Consider the following 17,611-nt stretch of genomic DNA (forward strand, 5'->3'; position numbering starts at 1 on the left):
CTATATGAAGGACATTACGGATTCTTGGAAGCATCAGGCCAATTTAGCAAAGATTGTGATGCATTCGGTGCAGAGTCTGAAGCTTCATCATCTATGGACTTTCCTGCAGGGCTGCATCCCAAAGTATACATCCAAATCCATTTAAGACAAGTTAGATGCGAAAACTGTACAGAAGAATAATTCGATTTTAGAATAACTAGAATTTTGTGAATAAAATGTGCAATACGCGGCACTAGGCAGCTGCTATACGACACCCTTGTGTGAGATTGATTAACTATATCATATCATTAGAAATATAAAAAAAGCGAGAACTCATGAGATGGCAGGGCACAAGGGATGAAAACACAGCAGAGGCCGCTACTGAAGCGTGGTTACAGACGATAGTTTATTAGAGCGAATGTCAGTCACTATCACTAAAACTCACCCCCTTCTAAAAAACAAAACAAAAAACCACGACAATCTACAAATTTAAAAAGACTTAATACCTTTAATGTCTTTAGAGCAGGAAATGTTTTGATTCACTGAATACAAATGTTCTAAAAGACTGTTACAAAAATTAAGCAGTTTTTTCATTGCTGGATATTTAACTGGTTGAGCAAGAAAGGTCATGGCTGCTTGAGGTCTCCGAGTCGTCATCAGGAGCTAAACAGGAATTGTATTACAACACTCTTCACTTGTTAGCTTTTCTTTGAACAAGGCTTTGTTTTAACATGCTGATTCCTCATATGGGTGCTTTTTAAACGAGTCTTTGTTACTGCTGCAGCTCATTAGCTGTGACTATAATGAGAACGCTTCCCTCAGCCCTGCACACCCACAGCTTTCTCACCTCACAGATGTGACTCGACCACACACACACACACACACACACACACACACACACAGCAATGCTGTGAAGCTGACATTCACCACAAACCTTCTGTACTGCAGTATGACTGCAAGACTACACTTCATGCCTGTACAAGGATTCAACGCATGCAAAACCACTGCAGATCTTCAGAAAACACAAGACGACAGACATTTATTTTTACAAAATGTAGAACAAAAATGTGTTGACAAACCACTGCTGACAAACAAGATAGTTTCACACAATTAAGCTTGGCTGACCAAGTACAAAAGAAACGAATGGTTAATAAAAATGAATTCAGCACAATTAATACAATTTACCAAATATTAGAAAAGTGTAAATCAAATAAAAGATCTGATATCTCGTCTTGCAATAGAATATGATAATATGATCCATCAGTCTTGTATTTTGAGAATACTCCTCTTCTCTATATCATTCATTTCCTTCAAAATTAGAGAAACATTGTAACGAAGTTCCTGGAACTTGACAACTGGAACCTAGAAGAGAGAAGAAAACCAGATCAAAGCAATCGAATGAAAATACCATTCGGACAAGTGGAGGGTAAATGGATGGATTGCATATTTTCTGCAAAGCACTAGACCTGTATATGTGTGAGATACAGTAAGAGCCATATTTGGATGCTTAAAATGTTTTGTGTATTTTTTTGCAAGAAAAAGTAAGAGAATACAGAAAACAGGTAGATCTAATAAACAGGCCTACTAAAAAAAAATATTCAAACAATAAAACTATTAAGTGTTATTAATCAGAAAATGATACAAAACTAAAAGAAAATTATTACCATTTTTTTCCAGTAGCTTTTCAATGAAAAAACTCTGATAACTGATAATGTAGACTCTTGTTTTTGATACATCTGTAAACATCAGATAATAGAATCTAGCTAAATGTCTTCTACACGTTTCAGTGATTACTACATACTCTGAAATCAAACAGAATTGAAGAAAGATTACCTCGAATCGATGCAAATGGCCATCAGACAGTTTCATCTGCATGAGAATGGAGGGCTGCAAAGCTCGAGACAGCGAGCTAAATATCACACAAACATTAATAATGATCAATCATTTGATGCTCATGTGCTTCACATTAAATATACACATCTGCACAACTAATCAAACACAAATAATAACCATGCTCACGGTTAGAGCTGCTAGAGTTAATAGTGATCATTCAGTGTTAGCTACAGATAAGCTTCAGTTTGTATGTGTGGAGTGAATAAGCAGACGGTGCTGTGGCTTCATATACCAGTGTGAAGATGAACTCATTAACAACTTTGCTGTGGATGTGCAGACACCGTTCCCACACTTGCAGTTTATGGCTATAAAATCAGCTCTTTAATATGAGCCTTTGAGTATGAATTATTCACAGTATTCAGTCACTGCATTCATGATCTTTACTCTCGTGTATTAATTTATGGAGATCACTTTATTTATATAGCACTCTTCCCTTTGCTTCATATGTTCGACTCTCGTCTTATCCACCTTATTTTTCAATTTTTGCAGAATATTTTGCAGAAGTAAGCGGTTTTCAGTCAATGTGCGAGACGTCCGGTTCATTAGCCGCTGTGGGGAAAATGTATTTATGCAAACTCTAATAGCAGTTACACAGTAAAAGCAGAAAGTATTACTAATGCAGTAACTGACACTTATAATCTTGAGCCGTAATACATACAGTACAGAACCGCTCTAATCCACAAGTTTCCTAAACAACAAATGGAGTTCTGCTCATTTTAGGGAACATTGTGAAATATTTGTATGTTTAAGACCAATCGATTAGAGACGAGTGTCCGTGCACAGCACCTTATTCTTTACATGACATGTTTATTTGTACGCAGAAGACCTTTTCATTGAGATCAGCATATTTCTATATAAAACCATCATTACTAGTGTACCTTGTGGAAATGGCAACGTCAACTCTCCATTTAAAGTCCTGGATCTTTGCCAGAGTCGGGCCTCGATGTGCGTCACTGATATTGATGGAGGTCTGCCTGGAGAAGCATTGAGAAATGAGCTGATATACAGGATAATAGAGTCGAGGCGCTCCAATCATACCTGCTTCCAAACACAGCACTGGACACGTCTGCGATGAACTCCTCAGAAACCCTGGTGATACACAGCACCCATAAATACAACACATCACTATAAACATATCAGGATCAACACCAAAAAAAGTGACTCTTCATTGATTAGTGTTTGAGAAAAAACTTCATGAGACATCCCCTACCGAAGCGCTCGGAGATCCTCATTAAAAACCTGAAACAAAGAGAATTCAGATATTCAGTGTTGTATGCATCTGATGAGTGTGCATGCTCTACAGAAGTTAGAAATATTCAGGGTCTGACAGGGCTAAAGATGTATTAGTGCATTTGATTGTATTTTCCTCTCAGCCGCCAGGCGGCACAAAACCTCAGCTTTTCAAGAACTTTCAACGATGAACGTTTACACTTCTGAGTCAGTGAAGACGAGCGCTCGAGTAATTAAACACAGCAAACACACAGAGTCAGCGGTCTGATGTGAGAAAGCTATGAGCTAACCTCTTGTCTTAGAGATGGCAGACACAGAGCTTCTTTCAGAAGAGCGTACAGTCCAGCCACAGCGTGGTTAAAGCTGTCCTCTGAGACCAAGCCGCTCTCTGAGATCAGTCTCAGAGACTCACGGCAGTCCAGACCGTCCACGGCCCTCAGCACCGCTGCAATAGAACAGAGTCAGCAGATCAGAACTCAACAGAGACCAGACAGAGCACAGAGACAGAGCACAGAGACAGAGACCAGACAGAGACAGAGACCAGACAGAGACAGAGGACAGACAGAGACAGGGCACATAAACCAGAGCACAGAGACCAGACAGAGACAGAGCACATGGACAGAGACCAGACAGAGACAGAGCACAGAGACAGATACCAGACAGAGACAGAGCACAGGGACAGAGACCAGACAGAGATAAAGCACAGCGACAGAGCAGAGACAGAGACCAGACAGAGCACAGCGACAGAGACCAGACAGAGCACAGCGACAGAGACCAGACAGAGACAGAGCACAGCGACAGAGTCCAGACAGAGACAGAGCACAGCGACAGAGACCAGACAGATACAGACACAGCGACAGAGACCAGACAGAGACAGAGCACAGCGACAGAGTCCAGACAGAGACAGAGCACAGCGACAGAGACCAGACAGATACAGACACAGCGACAGAGCACAGAGACCGATCACAGAGACCGAGCACAGCAACAGAGACCAGACAGAGCACAGAGAAGAACAGAGACAGAGCGACACGCGTCATAATCTGAAAATTCCAACGCTCTCCATTGAGTTTGTATTGCGGGAAGCTGTGTCCTTGTCATTTCTGACTTACAACAAAAAACAGAACAATGTCTAAAAGCTGCTGTGTGACAACGTGTACAGTAAACAAACTAAAAAACCCAGAACTACATTTTTATAAGCTGTCGACCCAAAAAATGAGCGTTTATAAGGACACAAAAGTAGGGATGCTCCGATCTGCCTTTTTCGCCTCCGATACCGATTCCGATACCTAGGGTTCGGTATTGGCCGATACCGATTCCAATCCGATACCAGTGAAGTTTTTTTCCCTCATTTAAATAAATGTAGAATTTATATATCTGTGTGTGTGGAATTGATAATCATTCTTTCACAATCTACTAGATACAGACTGCTTCATTATAAAGAAAAATAAAAGAAACAATAAATCTAAAAAAATATAGGCCTATGTATATTTATAATCTATGACAAAAATGTATCAAACTAGGTTAGTGGATAATTCGGCAGCAAAAGTTATTCTAGAAAAATCAGTGCACAATAATTTTAGAAATCCAAACATTTAGTGAAAAAACAATATTTTGTGGGGAACAAATAAAAGTGTTGCACTAAATATGGTAAAATGTTACACATTGCTATTTGTATTATAAAATCCATTCATTAAAAACATTCATGAATGTATTTATATATAAGTATATACTATCAAATTAAAATACATTTATTTTAAATCTACAGCATATTTTTAAATAAGGCAACAACATATGATAGATACGATAGGACAAAACAAATACAGTGCAGCACGAACTGTTTTTATACAGTCTATGAGCACGAAGCGCGTACAATGTGCGCTGGCTCGCGCTAGCCGGAGCGCGAAAGCGGATTTAAATTCGGCGGTTGGTGACGTGACGCACTGAAAGATCTAATCACACCGGTGTGATCGTACGCGTTAAAGGGTTAAGCTATGGTATGGCTTCAGAAGTAACACAGAATAATTCGCACAATCGAGAAAAAAAAATCGGCCCTCTCTGACCGATACCCGATCCGAGAAAAATGGCACTATCGGAGCCGATACCCGATATGAATATCGGATCTGCGCATCCCTACACAAAAGTGGAGCGCAATGTGTCATATTACTCTGAGAACTACTGGATGGAAACGTAATCGGTGACAGGAAACATTCATTATTTTTAACCACGTCAAAGGATTATTTCGAGATATATTGAGAAACTAAATTGTATTGGTCTATGTCAGTGTCCCTTTTCCTTACCTTCCTTTTGTTTGAGAAATGATCCAACTGAATGAAATACCCCGACTTCTACAACTATTTGTGTTATTAAACGCTCGTTTTTTGGGTCGACAGCTTTTAAAAACGTAGTTCTGGGTTTTTTTAGCTTGTCACATAGCAGCTTTTAAACATTGTTCTGTTTTTTGTTATAAGTCAGAAATGACACGGAGGCAGCTTCCCGCAATACAAAGTCAATGGAGAGAGTTGGATATTTATCTGCAATCACAGACTATGGGAATAGTGAACAAGAGAGTAATTTTCCTTCTGGTAAAACCATGCTGCAACAACAACAACAATAATAATAATAATAAACAGCCTATGGAATTTGTAAGTAAAAAAAAGCATCTTAAACGCGTGTAGACTAGGGATGCAGCGATTAACCGGTTTCGCGATTAACCGCGCTTTAAAACGTCACGGTTAATTAATCGTAAAGGTTCCGCTAAACCGAGTGTTTCTGTTACACGGAACGGAACTGTAGCAGCTTGCACAAAACGAAAAAAGTTACACTACCGGTGCACCAGCTTAAAATGACGTGTTTATCAGAGGCACGGAGGCTACTACATGCATTAGATGAACTGACAGAGGGACCAAACAGCGAAGCTTTATTTCCACCAGAGAAATGCTTGTCCATAGTGTGGGACACCAAGAATGACCAGGGTGTCATTTAAATATTGCTGTAAAAACTGCTGCTAAAGAGCGAATGCATAAGGGATACAGCTAGCTGTACATTGAAGGTTTTAATGCACGACGTGAAGGCAAGAACCACCCGACGCGAAGCTACAGCTCGTTAGCTCTGCATTCTGCCCGCTTCAGATCAGAAAGAGATTAAATAGTGCTGTAAGATCACATTTATTTGAATTAATTCATTATAACATTTAGCTACTTGAATTAATTATTCGAGAGAGAGAGAGAGAGAGAGAGGTGACAGTTGCCTGTGTGAATTAGCCTACCTGCGTCTGTGCGCCTCTCCAGTAGGCTATTTAATCTATTTTATTAATAAAAGTCACGGGGCAGCATTCTCAAGAAGTTTGTGTCCTCCTGAATTAGACTTGTGCCGGTATTCGGTAATGGGATATATCACGGTAATGAATATGCACGATATTGTTATCGTGGGCACTTCTAAATACCGTGAAATTAACTTTGTTATTTACTATCCCTGTTGTAGTATTATTCATAAGTAAAAACCAACAATATTTTTTTTCACCATGTTTCCAAATTCTCTACCCCAGGTCCAAAAGAAATGTAAAGAAGGTACAAACTGAAAACATTAAATACTTTTGCGATCTATTTCCATTTGTTATTTTCAAAAGAGAAATACTGTCATGGATGTTTACAGAGCAGAGGTCACCTTTTTTTAATTCCAATGGGAGAGATGGGCTTTTGTTTGTCTTTTGTTTATTATTTTGTGCTTTATTGTTGGTTACTGTGTTATTTCTGTTTCAAAAGCCAGCAATAATTAACACTTTAATATCTAAAGAGCGTTCATGTGATTTTATACTTTCGTAATGTTGGGAAATGAGTAAATGCATAATAATCGTCATAATCGTAAAACCGTGATTATTCCTCAGACAATAATCGTACCAACAGAATCTATAATCGTTGCATCCCTAGTGTAGACAAACGCAAACAGCTTCTACGAAAGTGCCTTCTACGCCCCAATGTGTAGCACAAGAGTCGCATGATGTCCGCTAAAGCGCATGTGTGTGTGCCTGACCGCTCAGCATCTGTGAGAGAGTGTCTCTGTCCAGATTCCTCAGATGCTTCGCCAGCTGCTGCACTTCTGCAGGAGCTCTTCCTCCGAACACACTCACAGCGTCCGCCATCTTCCCTGAGCTGCTTCTTCATCAGCAGCTGACCGCAGCGGCGCTCTTCTTCTGCGCTGTTCTCCCGCGGCGGAATCAGTCACAGTGGCGTGCGCCACCTGCTGGAGGGAGGCTACATCACGTCAGCCCTGCTGGCTCTATATACTGCTTTTAAATATCATTATTTGGGCATTATGTAGTAGTACCACTGATCTCTATTATAGATTCAGTGAAATCTGCTCAATACCCATTGACCTCATTTCTAGTCTGAGTTCAGTTATTTTATTTTAATACTATATGCTCTATAAAGTCTCTAGAAGCAATCATTCTGTTTGCGCTTTACTTCAAATCAAAACGATATATCTCAAGATCTCAAGACTAGATCTCTACATGAGCTGCACGCTTAAATTCTATTATTAATCTGTGTTATCTGTATTAATAAGTGTGGGAAACACAAGCAAACGTGCAGTTAGGGTTACAACAAACAACACAGACATAATAGCTTTTTAGGTCTTTTTTTTTGTTGATGACTTCTAGCGAAATTATGTTTGATCAACAAATTACACTCTTTGAGTCGAAGGAACATTTGTATAGTATAAACACGTTTTTAATTTAATTTAATCATGTTTCAGTTCAAATTAACCATTACTAAATGTAACTCGTTTAGCGTGTAAATATATATATATAAAGACACATATATTACTTGTCATACATGTGTGAATACAAATAGAATTGTCAAGGAAAGAGTAGAAAAGGAAATAAATAACTGATATAAATAAACGTGCGTCACAGGGACGGGAGAAACGAATATTTTCGAAGCTTCGAATCGATTGAACCGATTGCTTCGCAGAATGATTCAGTGACTCGAAGCTTCGAATATCCACACGCTGGTGACCCATGCTGGTCAAACTGTGTAAATGCAACAAAAACAGCTTTTACAAACTCAATGCAAATACTTTCTTGAAAGTATAGTATAATACATTAAAACTATTAAAATAATGAAGTGACTGTATAATATGTGATTTAAAAAAAAAATTATTATTAATTTGCAGGGCTTGTTTTGTTTGTTTTATGGACAGCTTGTATAAACAGGTCAGTAAGAGACTATTAACTAGTACTCATCCTTTTAATCACCCAAATGTCTCGTTAAAAAGGCGACTCGGTGAACTCGAACGGTTCGAAACAGTGGAGTCATGGTTACAGCGCGCGGTAGATGGCGATCTGCGCACAGGACGCGACGCGCCACTAAACCACAGAAGAAGAAGAAGCGCATCAGCTGGCGGCCGTGACGTCAGCAGCGGAAGAGGATTGAGAGCCGATGTTTGCGCTGCTCATAATAACCCCCTGAAACAGATCCAACAACAGGTAAGTGTGAGAAATATACACTAGTATGACCCTTCATCGGTGTTTGTCGCGCTCAGAGAGCCGTTAGCAGGCGGGGCAGAGTGTGAGGTTACGGATGAGGCTAAGCGCTGCTATCATTAGATCCGAGTTGCTGAAATAATGAACAAACACAAGACATATTGGTAACGTTACTCATTATATTCTGAGTAATTGAGCGAAATACGTTACTGATTCGTCAACAGAGAATCTAGTGCTGAGCTTCAGGCCTGACAGATGATTAGAGTCTGTGTGAGTGAGAGTCAGGCCTGCTGCAGTGTGTTTACATGCGGCCCGCTAACTCATCATCACCCTCGCCTCTCGTTAGCAGTGCTAGTGTAGAAGACATGTGTAATATACCTATACATCATATGTGTGCGTGTATATATATATGTATGTGTGTGTGTGTGTGTATATATATATATATATATATATATATATACTGTATGTATGTTGTATGTATGTAGGACCCTGGAGCACAAAACAAGTCACAAGGGTCAGTTTTTTGAAATTGTGATTTATACACATTATACTGAATAAATAAGCTCTCCATTGATGTATGGTTTGTTAGGATAGGACAATATTTGGCTGAGATACAACTATTTGAAAATGTGGAATCTGAGGGTGCAAAAAAATCTAAATATTGAGAAAATCATCTTTAAAGTTGTCCAAATGAAGTTCTTAGCAATGCATATTACTAATCAAAAATTAAGTTTTGATATATTTACGGTAGGAAATTTACAAAATATCTTCATGGAACATGATCTTTACTTAATATCCTAATGATTTTTGGCATAAAAGAAAAATGGATAATTGACCCATACAATGCATTGTTGGCTATTGCTACAAATATACCCCAGCGACTTAAGACTGTTGGGCTGCTGGTTAATACATAATGCTATAACGTCCAGCTCAGTGGCTTGTCATCTTTGGCTATATCGTCAGTAATCATCGTTGGGCTGCTTGTCAATCATTTTGTCCCGGATACAACATCCACATCAAATATTGCACCTTTAAATGAATTAATTAGCAGCCCAATGGGATATGTTTTTAGTTTTCCAGCTGTTGCAAGTACTATTACTATCTTTAACAATGTGTAATGGATACGCTCCAGATGCAAACAGGGATAAATAATGGTTGCTGTTATTTAATAGTCTTTTTGTTTAATGGCAAAAATCATAGAAGTTTAAAATTAACAAAGGTCGAACGACGAGTCTGATCTGATGATCATTTTTTTTAAATGACAGGCCGATTTCAGTATTGGAGAGAATGAAACTCTATTTACTAGCCACTTTAGATACTTTGTGTTTGAATCACGTGTGCCATTTTCAGCACCGTTAAAGAAAGCAAACAGAGAGAAACGGGTTTGTATGCACTGGAGACGAGGCTCCTCAGCGCATGCGATCTCGCTCTGTGTCCTGCGGCGGTCTTCTGATGCGCTGTCTGTTGTGATGCAGCTTGCAGATGTCTGAGGACGTCTATGAGAAGTTCCTGGCTCCAGAAGAGCCGTGTCCGCTGCTGTCTCAGAGAGGGAACCTCAGTGAAGATGCTACGCTGGACGTCAGTGACTTCGGCTGCCAGCTGTCCTCGTGTCACCGCACAGACCCGCTCCACCGCTTCCACAGCAGCAGGTCAGAGTTCGCCATGTTCTGGCACAGTCAGTCACAATCAGCAGATGTTCAAGAACTTTTACATTCTCTATTGAAAGACCGTCAGAATGATGTATGATTTGTTGGAATCGGATGAAAATGACTGAGCTACACCTGTCTGAAGTACATTTAGAGAAAAACTGATTTAAGGTTCCAAAGCAAAATCACTGATGCAAAAAAATAAACATGTTAGAAAGAAACAAGTGTGTTACCTACTTTTTTCATTTTACCTCCAATCATAAGCATTCAAGTAAGAAAAACAAATAGTAAAATGTAAAAATCACTTTAGTGTGTTCATTAAAAATAAATTGATTATTAAAACTACAAAAGCAGTTCAATCAAGCAACGAGAGATTCCCTCTTTTCTTTTATTGCTTGATTAACATTAATGAGACAGACGTCTGTATTAAGACATAGTGTGATGCACGGATCTAATATAATGTTACACATCTGATGTTTTTCCCCAAATGTTCACTTAAGATATAACAGATTATGTTTACGTGAATCCTTAAATATGTTTAGCCTGCTGTAAGTCTGTGTATGTGTGTATCAGGATAGAGTGCTTTATGTGTGCGCTTCGGATGACAGTCAGTTCGGGGAAGCAAGTGGAGAAAAGGTACTCCTCCCCAAAAAAAAACATACTAATAAAGATACTTTTAGATGTTTAATTTCTATTTGGAGCTCTGGGATGACTAGACGAGGGCTTTCTGAAAATCTCAGATTCGACCCAAATCGACATTTCTCTTTTTTTTGCCCGTAGCTCAAAATGACCCCGTGCGCATTCACACTCGTTCTGCCAGCAGCGTGCAGTGAGCCGAGTACCTGGAGCCGGCAGGTCAGGCGAGGGCTGTTCTGTTGGTCAGTGATCTGTGTGTGTGTGTGTGTGCAGGTGGCACCTGACCTCCTGCGGCACCAGCGTGGCCAGCTCAGACTGCAGCGAGGAGCTCTTGTCCTCCGTGTCTGTGTGTGATCAGGACGACTGCTACTCGCTGCTGGACGAGCAGGAGCTGGCCTCCTTTGAGCTGTTCCCCGAGGGCAGCGTGTGCAGCGATGCGTCCTCCTCCATCAGCACTTACTGGGACTGGTCCGACAGCGAGTTCGAGTGGCAGGTGAGTGTGATGGACTGCAGATTAGGACTGATGATAGTCATGATTAAACTCCCCACGGTTAGTATTACCGTTTCATATTTTAATTCACTAAAACCGTATTCAAACTGAGGATAAATAAATACAGTCCAGCATAAAGCAGGGCTTTACAGGTGCACACAGCAGCAGAGTAGTTTGGATTTGTGTGAAAACGGTGGAAAAGCTGGGAGGTTTAAAAGAGTGCTGAGGGAATTATACAAATTAATATATGAATGAATTAATTATATGAATGCACCTCTGAAGATTCTGACTGTCTTCAGAAAAGATTCAGTGGCATTTTGTTTTCATCTTCACTTCATGTAACACCTAATAAACTAGTGTTCTTTACGGTAAACCGCTGTAATTCTGCTGCTCCACCAGCGCCCCCTGCTGTCAGAGACTGGAGCTACAGAGGCTCACATTCAGTCTGTGTGCAGCTTCTGTCGGGACATAAAACAGACCGGATTTACAAGCTCTGCTGTCATTTATGACCGGTTGATGAAAAACAAGCTTATGTGGATTCTACACATTTAAACAATTCAGATAAGCTATCCAGAATTATTTATGGGGCAGATAAAATACATAATTTATTAATCAGTTATCATTTTGTTTTAACATTTTTCTTTATTTAAAGGCACAATATGTAATATACAATATCCAAAAACGACTTGGACGGTGTGATATATTTCATGCAGTTGTGTACTTGCGTTATCCCAAAAGTTCCCAAGGATTTGTAAGTTTTAAATAATGGCTCGTCCCTGGGCATTGTCGCCTATCAATGACGTAATATCCGCATATCCTCAGTTTCCGCTTGTAGAAGCTGTATGTCAACACACGGACTCAAAAGCTGCTGTACACTTAAACTAAATCCATTACGGCTGTCGCGAATAAAATGAAAATGAAATGAAAAGTGTTGACCGTAGCATTAAATTTAGATCTGCTCAATGTTGCGCCATGTGTTTTTACAGTGTTGTGCTTTATAACCAATCACACACGAGTCTGTTGAGCTTATGAAGGCAATGGCCAATCAGAGGCCTTCAGATGAGTTTTTGTTCAGTGCACACGCTCGCGAATTCTCTCATCATAAACAACACCGTGCAGATGTGCGTATGATGTTAGCGATTCATTCATCAAACCGTGTATAGACAGCTTTACTGATTATAACGGGAGTTTTTGAAGAGTGCTTAAACTAGACTGAAGTCAGTCATAATGTTCTTTGACAATGTAAATGTTTTTTGTTCGCTTTCTCTGTATAATTTAATAACTGTTTGAATAACTGTGGAAGGTACAGGTAATAAAACAATTAATTAATTAATACCTCATCCGTGCACATCCTCCTTCATAGCGTCATCATGCTTCGCCTTTGTTATTGTTTAGAGAATGCGACCTCTAGTAGCGAAAACTTACATATTGTGCCTTTAAAGGCTGAAATGTGATGTTTACAATTTTATGAAACCTTTTCAAAGCTTTATTTGAACATTTTGTACATGCTATTAGATACACTGTTGTCAGTCATTTAAAATCCGGACATCATTGGTAATGTAATTGTTTTGGTGTTTATGCAAACAGAAAGTCATTTACTTGTTGTTTGTTGATTTTAAATATAAAACCTGGTGAAACAATGTATGTGTCTGCAATAAATTATAGATATAATAAATAAAAAACTAAATACGGTTGCATCTCTATTGCAGTTACCGGGCAGTGATATAGCCAGCGGCAGCGATGTGCTCTCCGACATCATTCCCAGCGTGCCCAGCTCACCCTGCCTCGCGGCCAAACGGAAAAACAAACCGCACCGAAACCTGGACGAGCTGCCCTGGAGCGCCATGACCAACGACGAGCAGGTCTCAAACCCTCACTCCTGGCAGCGTACGCAGTGACACTAGCACAGCTTGATGTGATACTGAAATATATGATGACACATGTTTAATTGGACACAGTTAGGGAAGAAAGGAAGCCGTGTCACTGCGTTTGCTTGTGTTATTCTGTTTCTTTGCAGTCAAGTGTCTTTTAGTGTCTGTGTGAGCTCACTTTGGTGATTTTCGTTTGTCAGGTGGAGTATATTGAGTATTTGAGTCGAAAAGTGAGCACAGAGATGGGACTTCGGGAGCAGCTGGACATCATAAAAATAATCGACCCGAGCGCACAGATTCTGCCGACGGACAGCGAGTTCATCATCGAGCTGAACTGCCTCACCGATGAAAAGCTCAAGCAGGTGATTAATTACACTCAACACCTCCTGCAAACAAACCACTCCTCCATCCACAGCACTGCCAGGTCTGATCATCAGCACTCTGTTTGCAATATGTTACACAACTTTCTATAATCTAAACACGTTCTAAATGGGTCATCGGATTCTAAATTCACTTTTACATGTTGTTTGGACTGAAACGTGTGTTGGCAGTGTGTGTACACATCCACCCTATAATGATAAAAATCCACACAGTGCTGTTTTCTTTTTTTAAATCCTCCAAAATAACCCCTTTCTCATATCAAGCCGTTCTCAGATTCTTGATGTGTGTCACAACGAATGCGGCTAAAGTTTACAGTCTCGGAGAACTGCGTCACCCCACGGTAGAGAGGGGCGGGGTCAGCAGAGCTCATTAGCATTTAAAGAGACACCGAAACGGCTCGCTGTGAACAGAGCTGATTTTGGCAGGGTAAAAACGGTGTTGTTTTACACTACCATTGAGAAATTTTACCCAAAGTATGTTATAGACTTTTCATTAAGACCCTAAAGAGTCATATCAGCTTGTGTAAAATGGGCATCTGATGACCACAAGGCATAACACTCTGGTTAACAGAAAAGAACTGGGTTCACACACTACTAGTCTTTCAGATCGCTCTGAACACAAAACAAACTCCCAAAGAAACATGGAATATCAAACACGTGGAATCAGGGTCTGTGTGCATCGTGTGGTTTTCTGTGATACTAGTGTTGACTCGTCCAGACTGGGGATCTGTGTGAAGGCGGTGTGTTGTTGTCCAGAGATCAGATTGGTGTGGTGTCTCCTGCAGGTGCGGAGCTACATCCGCGAGCACGGTCCGCGGCAGCAGCGCAGCGTGAAGAGGAGCCTGGCGAGCAGCGTGAGCGCTCACAGCAGCAGTGACGCCAGCATCACCAGCAGCAGCATCAGCAGCAGCAGCGCCTCCACCGCCTCCAGCATCAGCCGCGCTCACAGCGACGGGAACCTGGCCTCCGCCGCAGAGAGGATACGAGACTCCAAGGTGCTCCTCAGAGACACAGCGCAGTGATCCGCCTCGATCAAACACAGTGCAGCCGCTGACCTTCAGCATGCTGCTTTTTATTCAGTACTGATAGTTACACGTGTGTTCAGATATTTATATTTAAGATATTTGCATATAATCCACAAGAAAAAAACAAGAACTGGATTTACACAACTCCATTTACACTCCATTGCTTTGCATCCTGGTGTGTAGCTTCATTAATTGTCAGTGAGTGAGTGCTTCACAGGGGACTGCGTTACTGATTCAGATCAAGGCCATACTCTATATTCCTCAAGATTTAATTCTCCACCACAATGAGAAGAAGTCATCCGTAAGATTATGAAACGCAGTCAAGAGAAGCCTCCTGAGATGAGTGAGATCGACAGCACAGGGATACGCAGTGACAGTGAGTGAGTCTGTCTGATACAAGACTGATTGTTGTGCGTGGTGTTTTCCAGAAGCGCTCCAAGCAGAGGAAGCTGCAGCAGAAGGCTTTACGCAAGCGTCAGCTGAAGGAGCAAAGACAGGCTCGTAAGGAGAGACTGAGCGGTCTGTTCCTGAATGAGGAGGTGCTGTCTCTCAGAGTCCCGGAGGAGGAGGACCACTGCGATGACCTGGACGTGCTGATGTGACCCCAGTGACACTTCAGTGTTCCTTCTATGCCTCCTCCTCCTCCTCCTCATCATCACACACACACACACACACACACACACACAGCAGTTTAGCTTGCAGCGCTGCAGTCTCAGAGCACTCACCGGTGAGCCCAGGAACCAAGTATTAACATACATCAGACTAGTGCACGACAGAAACACTAATAGATGTCTGCTGCACCTCCTCCAGGTGTTTGGACATCATACACATGGGGAACTAATGCCAGAGACGTTTCACTATAGCAAAAAACATACAGGCAAACCAAAAACTGTTCAGACACCTTCAACATGTCTCACATTATATCAACGTTTATTCGCTATAGTTGAGAAAATGGTAATAAAATATGAGAAGAGCTCCGAGTTAAACCGTGTCAGAACAAACTCATCTTGATAATGTCAGATAACTTTGATAGAAAGCTATGTAACAAAACATGCTCAGGTCAAATGGTCAAAACTAATTTTTGGACTTAAAATTGATCAATTTTTACTGGTAGCCCTCTGTATGAAGAATGTTTGGGTATAATATGTCACAGTTTACTTTATTTTGCTATCCTCACTCATAAATGAACTATAGTGTAAAATCAAACATTATATCTGCTGTCTGAATAAGTTTTGGTTTAACTATGTGTGTTATTAAACACTCCTCACTAGAAAAAATAAATGATTAAGTACATAAACCTAATTGTATGTGATAGCAAGTTTAAAACACACTTGGTACTAACGATTCTGTAGAAAGACAAAAAGACGTTCTGCTCTTACCCAGAAGACACCTTTCTATAGCAGCGCCGATAAATTTGTGCTGGACGTCTGCATTAAAGCATCACATCTCAAACAACATTCTTCAATAGCAGTGAAAGGACAGAGAAGAGCGTTTTGTATTTCATCACTGATCATTTCTTCATAATATGCACATGAGTTATTGTGTAATCATTGTTAGCTGAACTCAGGCTTAGAGGGAACACTGACAGCTGAAGTCGTCGCCTCCGCTGTGTCTCTGCTTTGATTAGAAATGGCATGAAATTATGCTTTGGAACTTTTTGACATTCAAATTTCATATGAAAATCTAATAGTACACAATACCTTTAAACATGTTCATCGACTAGAAAATATCACTTGTGCTCTCCTAGGCAAATCAGAGAAAGTAACATTTCATAACTTTTATTGTGATTATATTTATATAATCTGTGTTATAGAGTGGAAGTGAGGAGAATAGGTTTTAGTGTAAAATTACACGCATTCATTGTCTTACATGTTTTGTTTCGGTCAGAATTTGTTTGCTTGCAACACTTTTTTTTTTGTTAAACTTGCATACGTGTTATTTAAGCTTTCTTTATAAATGTAAGCTTTGCTGTATTGCAGATGTACTATTTGAACAATGATTTTCCCAAAAAAGTTTAGTTGCAAAATGTCTAAATAACACACTTCTATTGGTTACACCATTTGTAAGACAGCTACATAGATATTTTGAGTCAGACATAAATGTAAGTTAGTATGACTTAACTGCTTTCCTGAAATGTCTGAATATTCTTCATTTTAACTAAATAAAATCAAAGTATGACGTGGATGAGTTGTGAAATATATTGAACATCAAACTGCTTTTGTGTCAGTTAATTATATACTGTCTTGACATGAAATATGTTTAAGCATTTAAATCCATGATTACTTCAGTTTCTATTGCTGGTTCATGTAAAGCTAATGCTTTCTTTCGATAGCTACAGTTAGTGTAGTCTTGACACATTCACGTGAGAAATTGTGCATTTTAATGTTTCTAAACATTTATTTAGAATCTTATTAAATGAGCATTTTTTTCTTTAAAGTCAACATGAAATTAAGAATTTATGTGCATTTCTGGTCTTACTGTGCACAGTTCATCAGTACACCTTATTCTAAATAAATGAATTGTCTTTGATGAAAGTTTATAGAATATTTTTTTTTATAAAACTTGTTCTTAATTTTTGGCTGAGATCACTAGACTGCGTGCTATTGGTTAATGTTAACAGACTCAATCAAGCATTTGGGGATTTGTTTCTACTGTTGCATGTAATTTGGCCTTTTTGAATTATTTGCCAATGCACAGTAATTAAATTCTGAACAATGTTATTGTAATAAAGGGTATGCCAATAATAAGAGGAAACGATAGATTTGAAAAATGAGCGTCAAGATTAGGATTAGGGGCATGTCCCTGAATGTGGAGAAATTGGTATAAAGAGGATATGTCTGCAGCAGTGCCTGGGTCTGGATTAACAAATATTTAAGATTATTAAGACCTTTCTATTCCCCACACTAACCCACGAGCTAGTCCTAGGGAATGCACATCGGAGCACCCTGGGAAGAATGGACATAATGATCCAGTCAGAAGTCT

The 17,611-nt window shown here is 39.8% G+C and overlaps 2 protein-coding genes across 2 annotated transcripts; one reads left to right on the top strand and one right to left on the bottom strand.

The window, feature by feature from the left end:
• Positions 1–412: 412 nt before the first annotated feature.
• Positions 413–7,284, bottom strand: commd5 (COMM domain containing 5). The gene is made up of 7 exons (XM_016473209.1): positions 7,132–7,284; positions 3,393–3,547; positions 3,083–3,111; positions 2,911–2,961; positions 2,751–2,846; positions 1,813–1,888; positions 413–1,341 (listed from the first exon to the last, which is right to left on the bottom strand). Exons 1-7 carry the CDS (start codon positions 7,238–7,240, stop codon positions 1,240–1,242), a joined length of 618 nt encoding a protein of 205 aa, XP_016328695.1. The 5' UTR covers positions 7,241–7,284; the 3' UTR covers positions 413–1,239.
• Positions 7,285–8,469: 1,185 nt separating this feature from the next.
• Positions 8,470–17,002, top strand: LOC107678086 (protein FAM199X). The gene is made up of 7 exons (XM_016473208.1): positions 8,470–8,584; positions 10,057–10,230; positions 11,137–11,356; positions 13,063–13,215; positions 13,425–13,586; positions 14,390–14,599; positions 15,058–17,002. The coding sequence occupies exons 2-7, from the start codon at positions 10,064–10,066 to the stop codon at positions 15,229–15,231; spliced, it is 1,086 nt and encodes a 361-aa protein (XP_016328694.1). The 5' UTR covers positions 8,470–8,584; positions 10,057–10,063; the 3' UTR covers positions 15,232–17,002.
• Positions 17,003–17,611: the final 609 nt, after the last annotated feature.

This window comes from Sinocyclocheilus anshuiensis, unplaced genomic scaffold (assembly GCF_001515605.1).
Source record: "Sinocyclocheilus anshuiensis isolate Anshui unplaced genomic scaffold, SAMN03320099.WGS_v1.1 scaffold1676, whole genome shotgun sequence".
NCBI classification, from domain to species: domain Eukaryota; kingdom Metazoa; phylum Chordata; class Actinopteri; order Cypriniformes; family Cyprinidae; genus Sinocyclocheilus; species Sinocyclocheilus anshuiensis.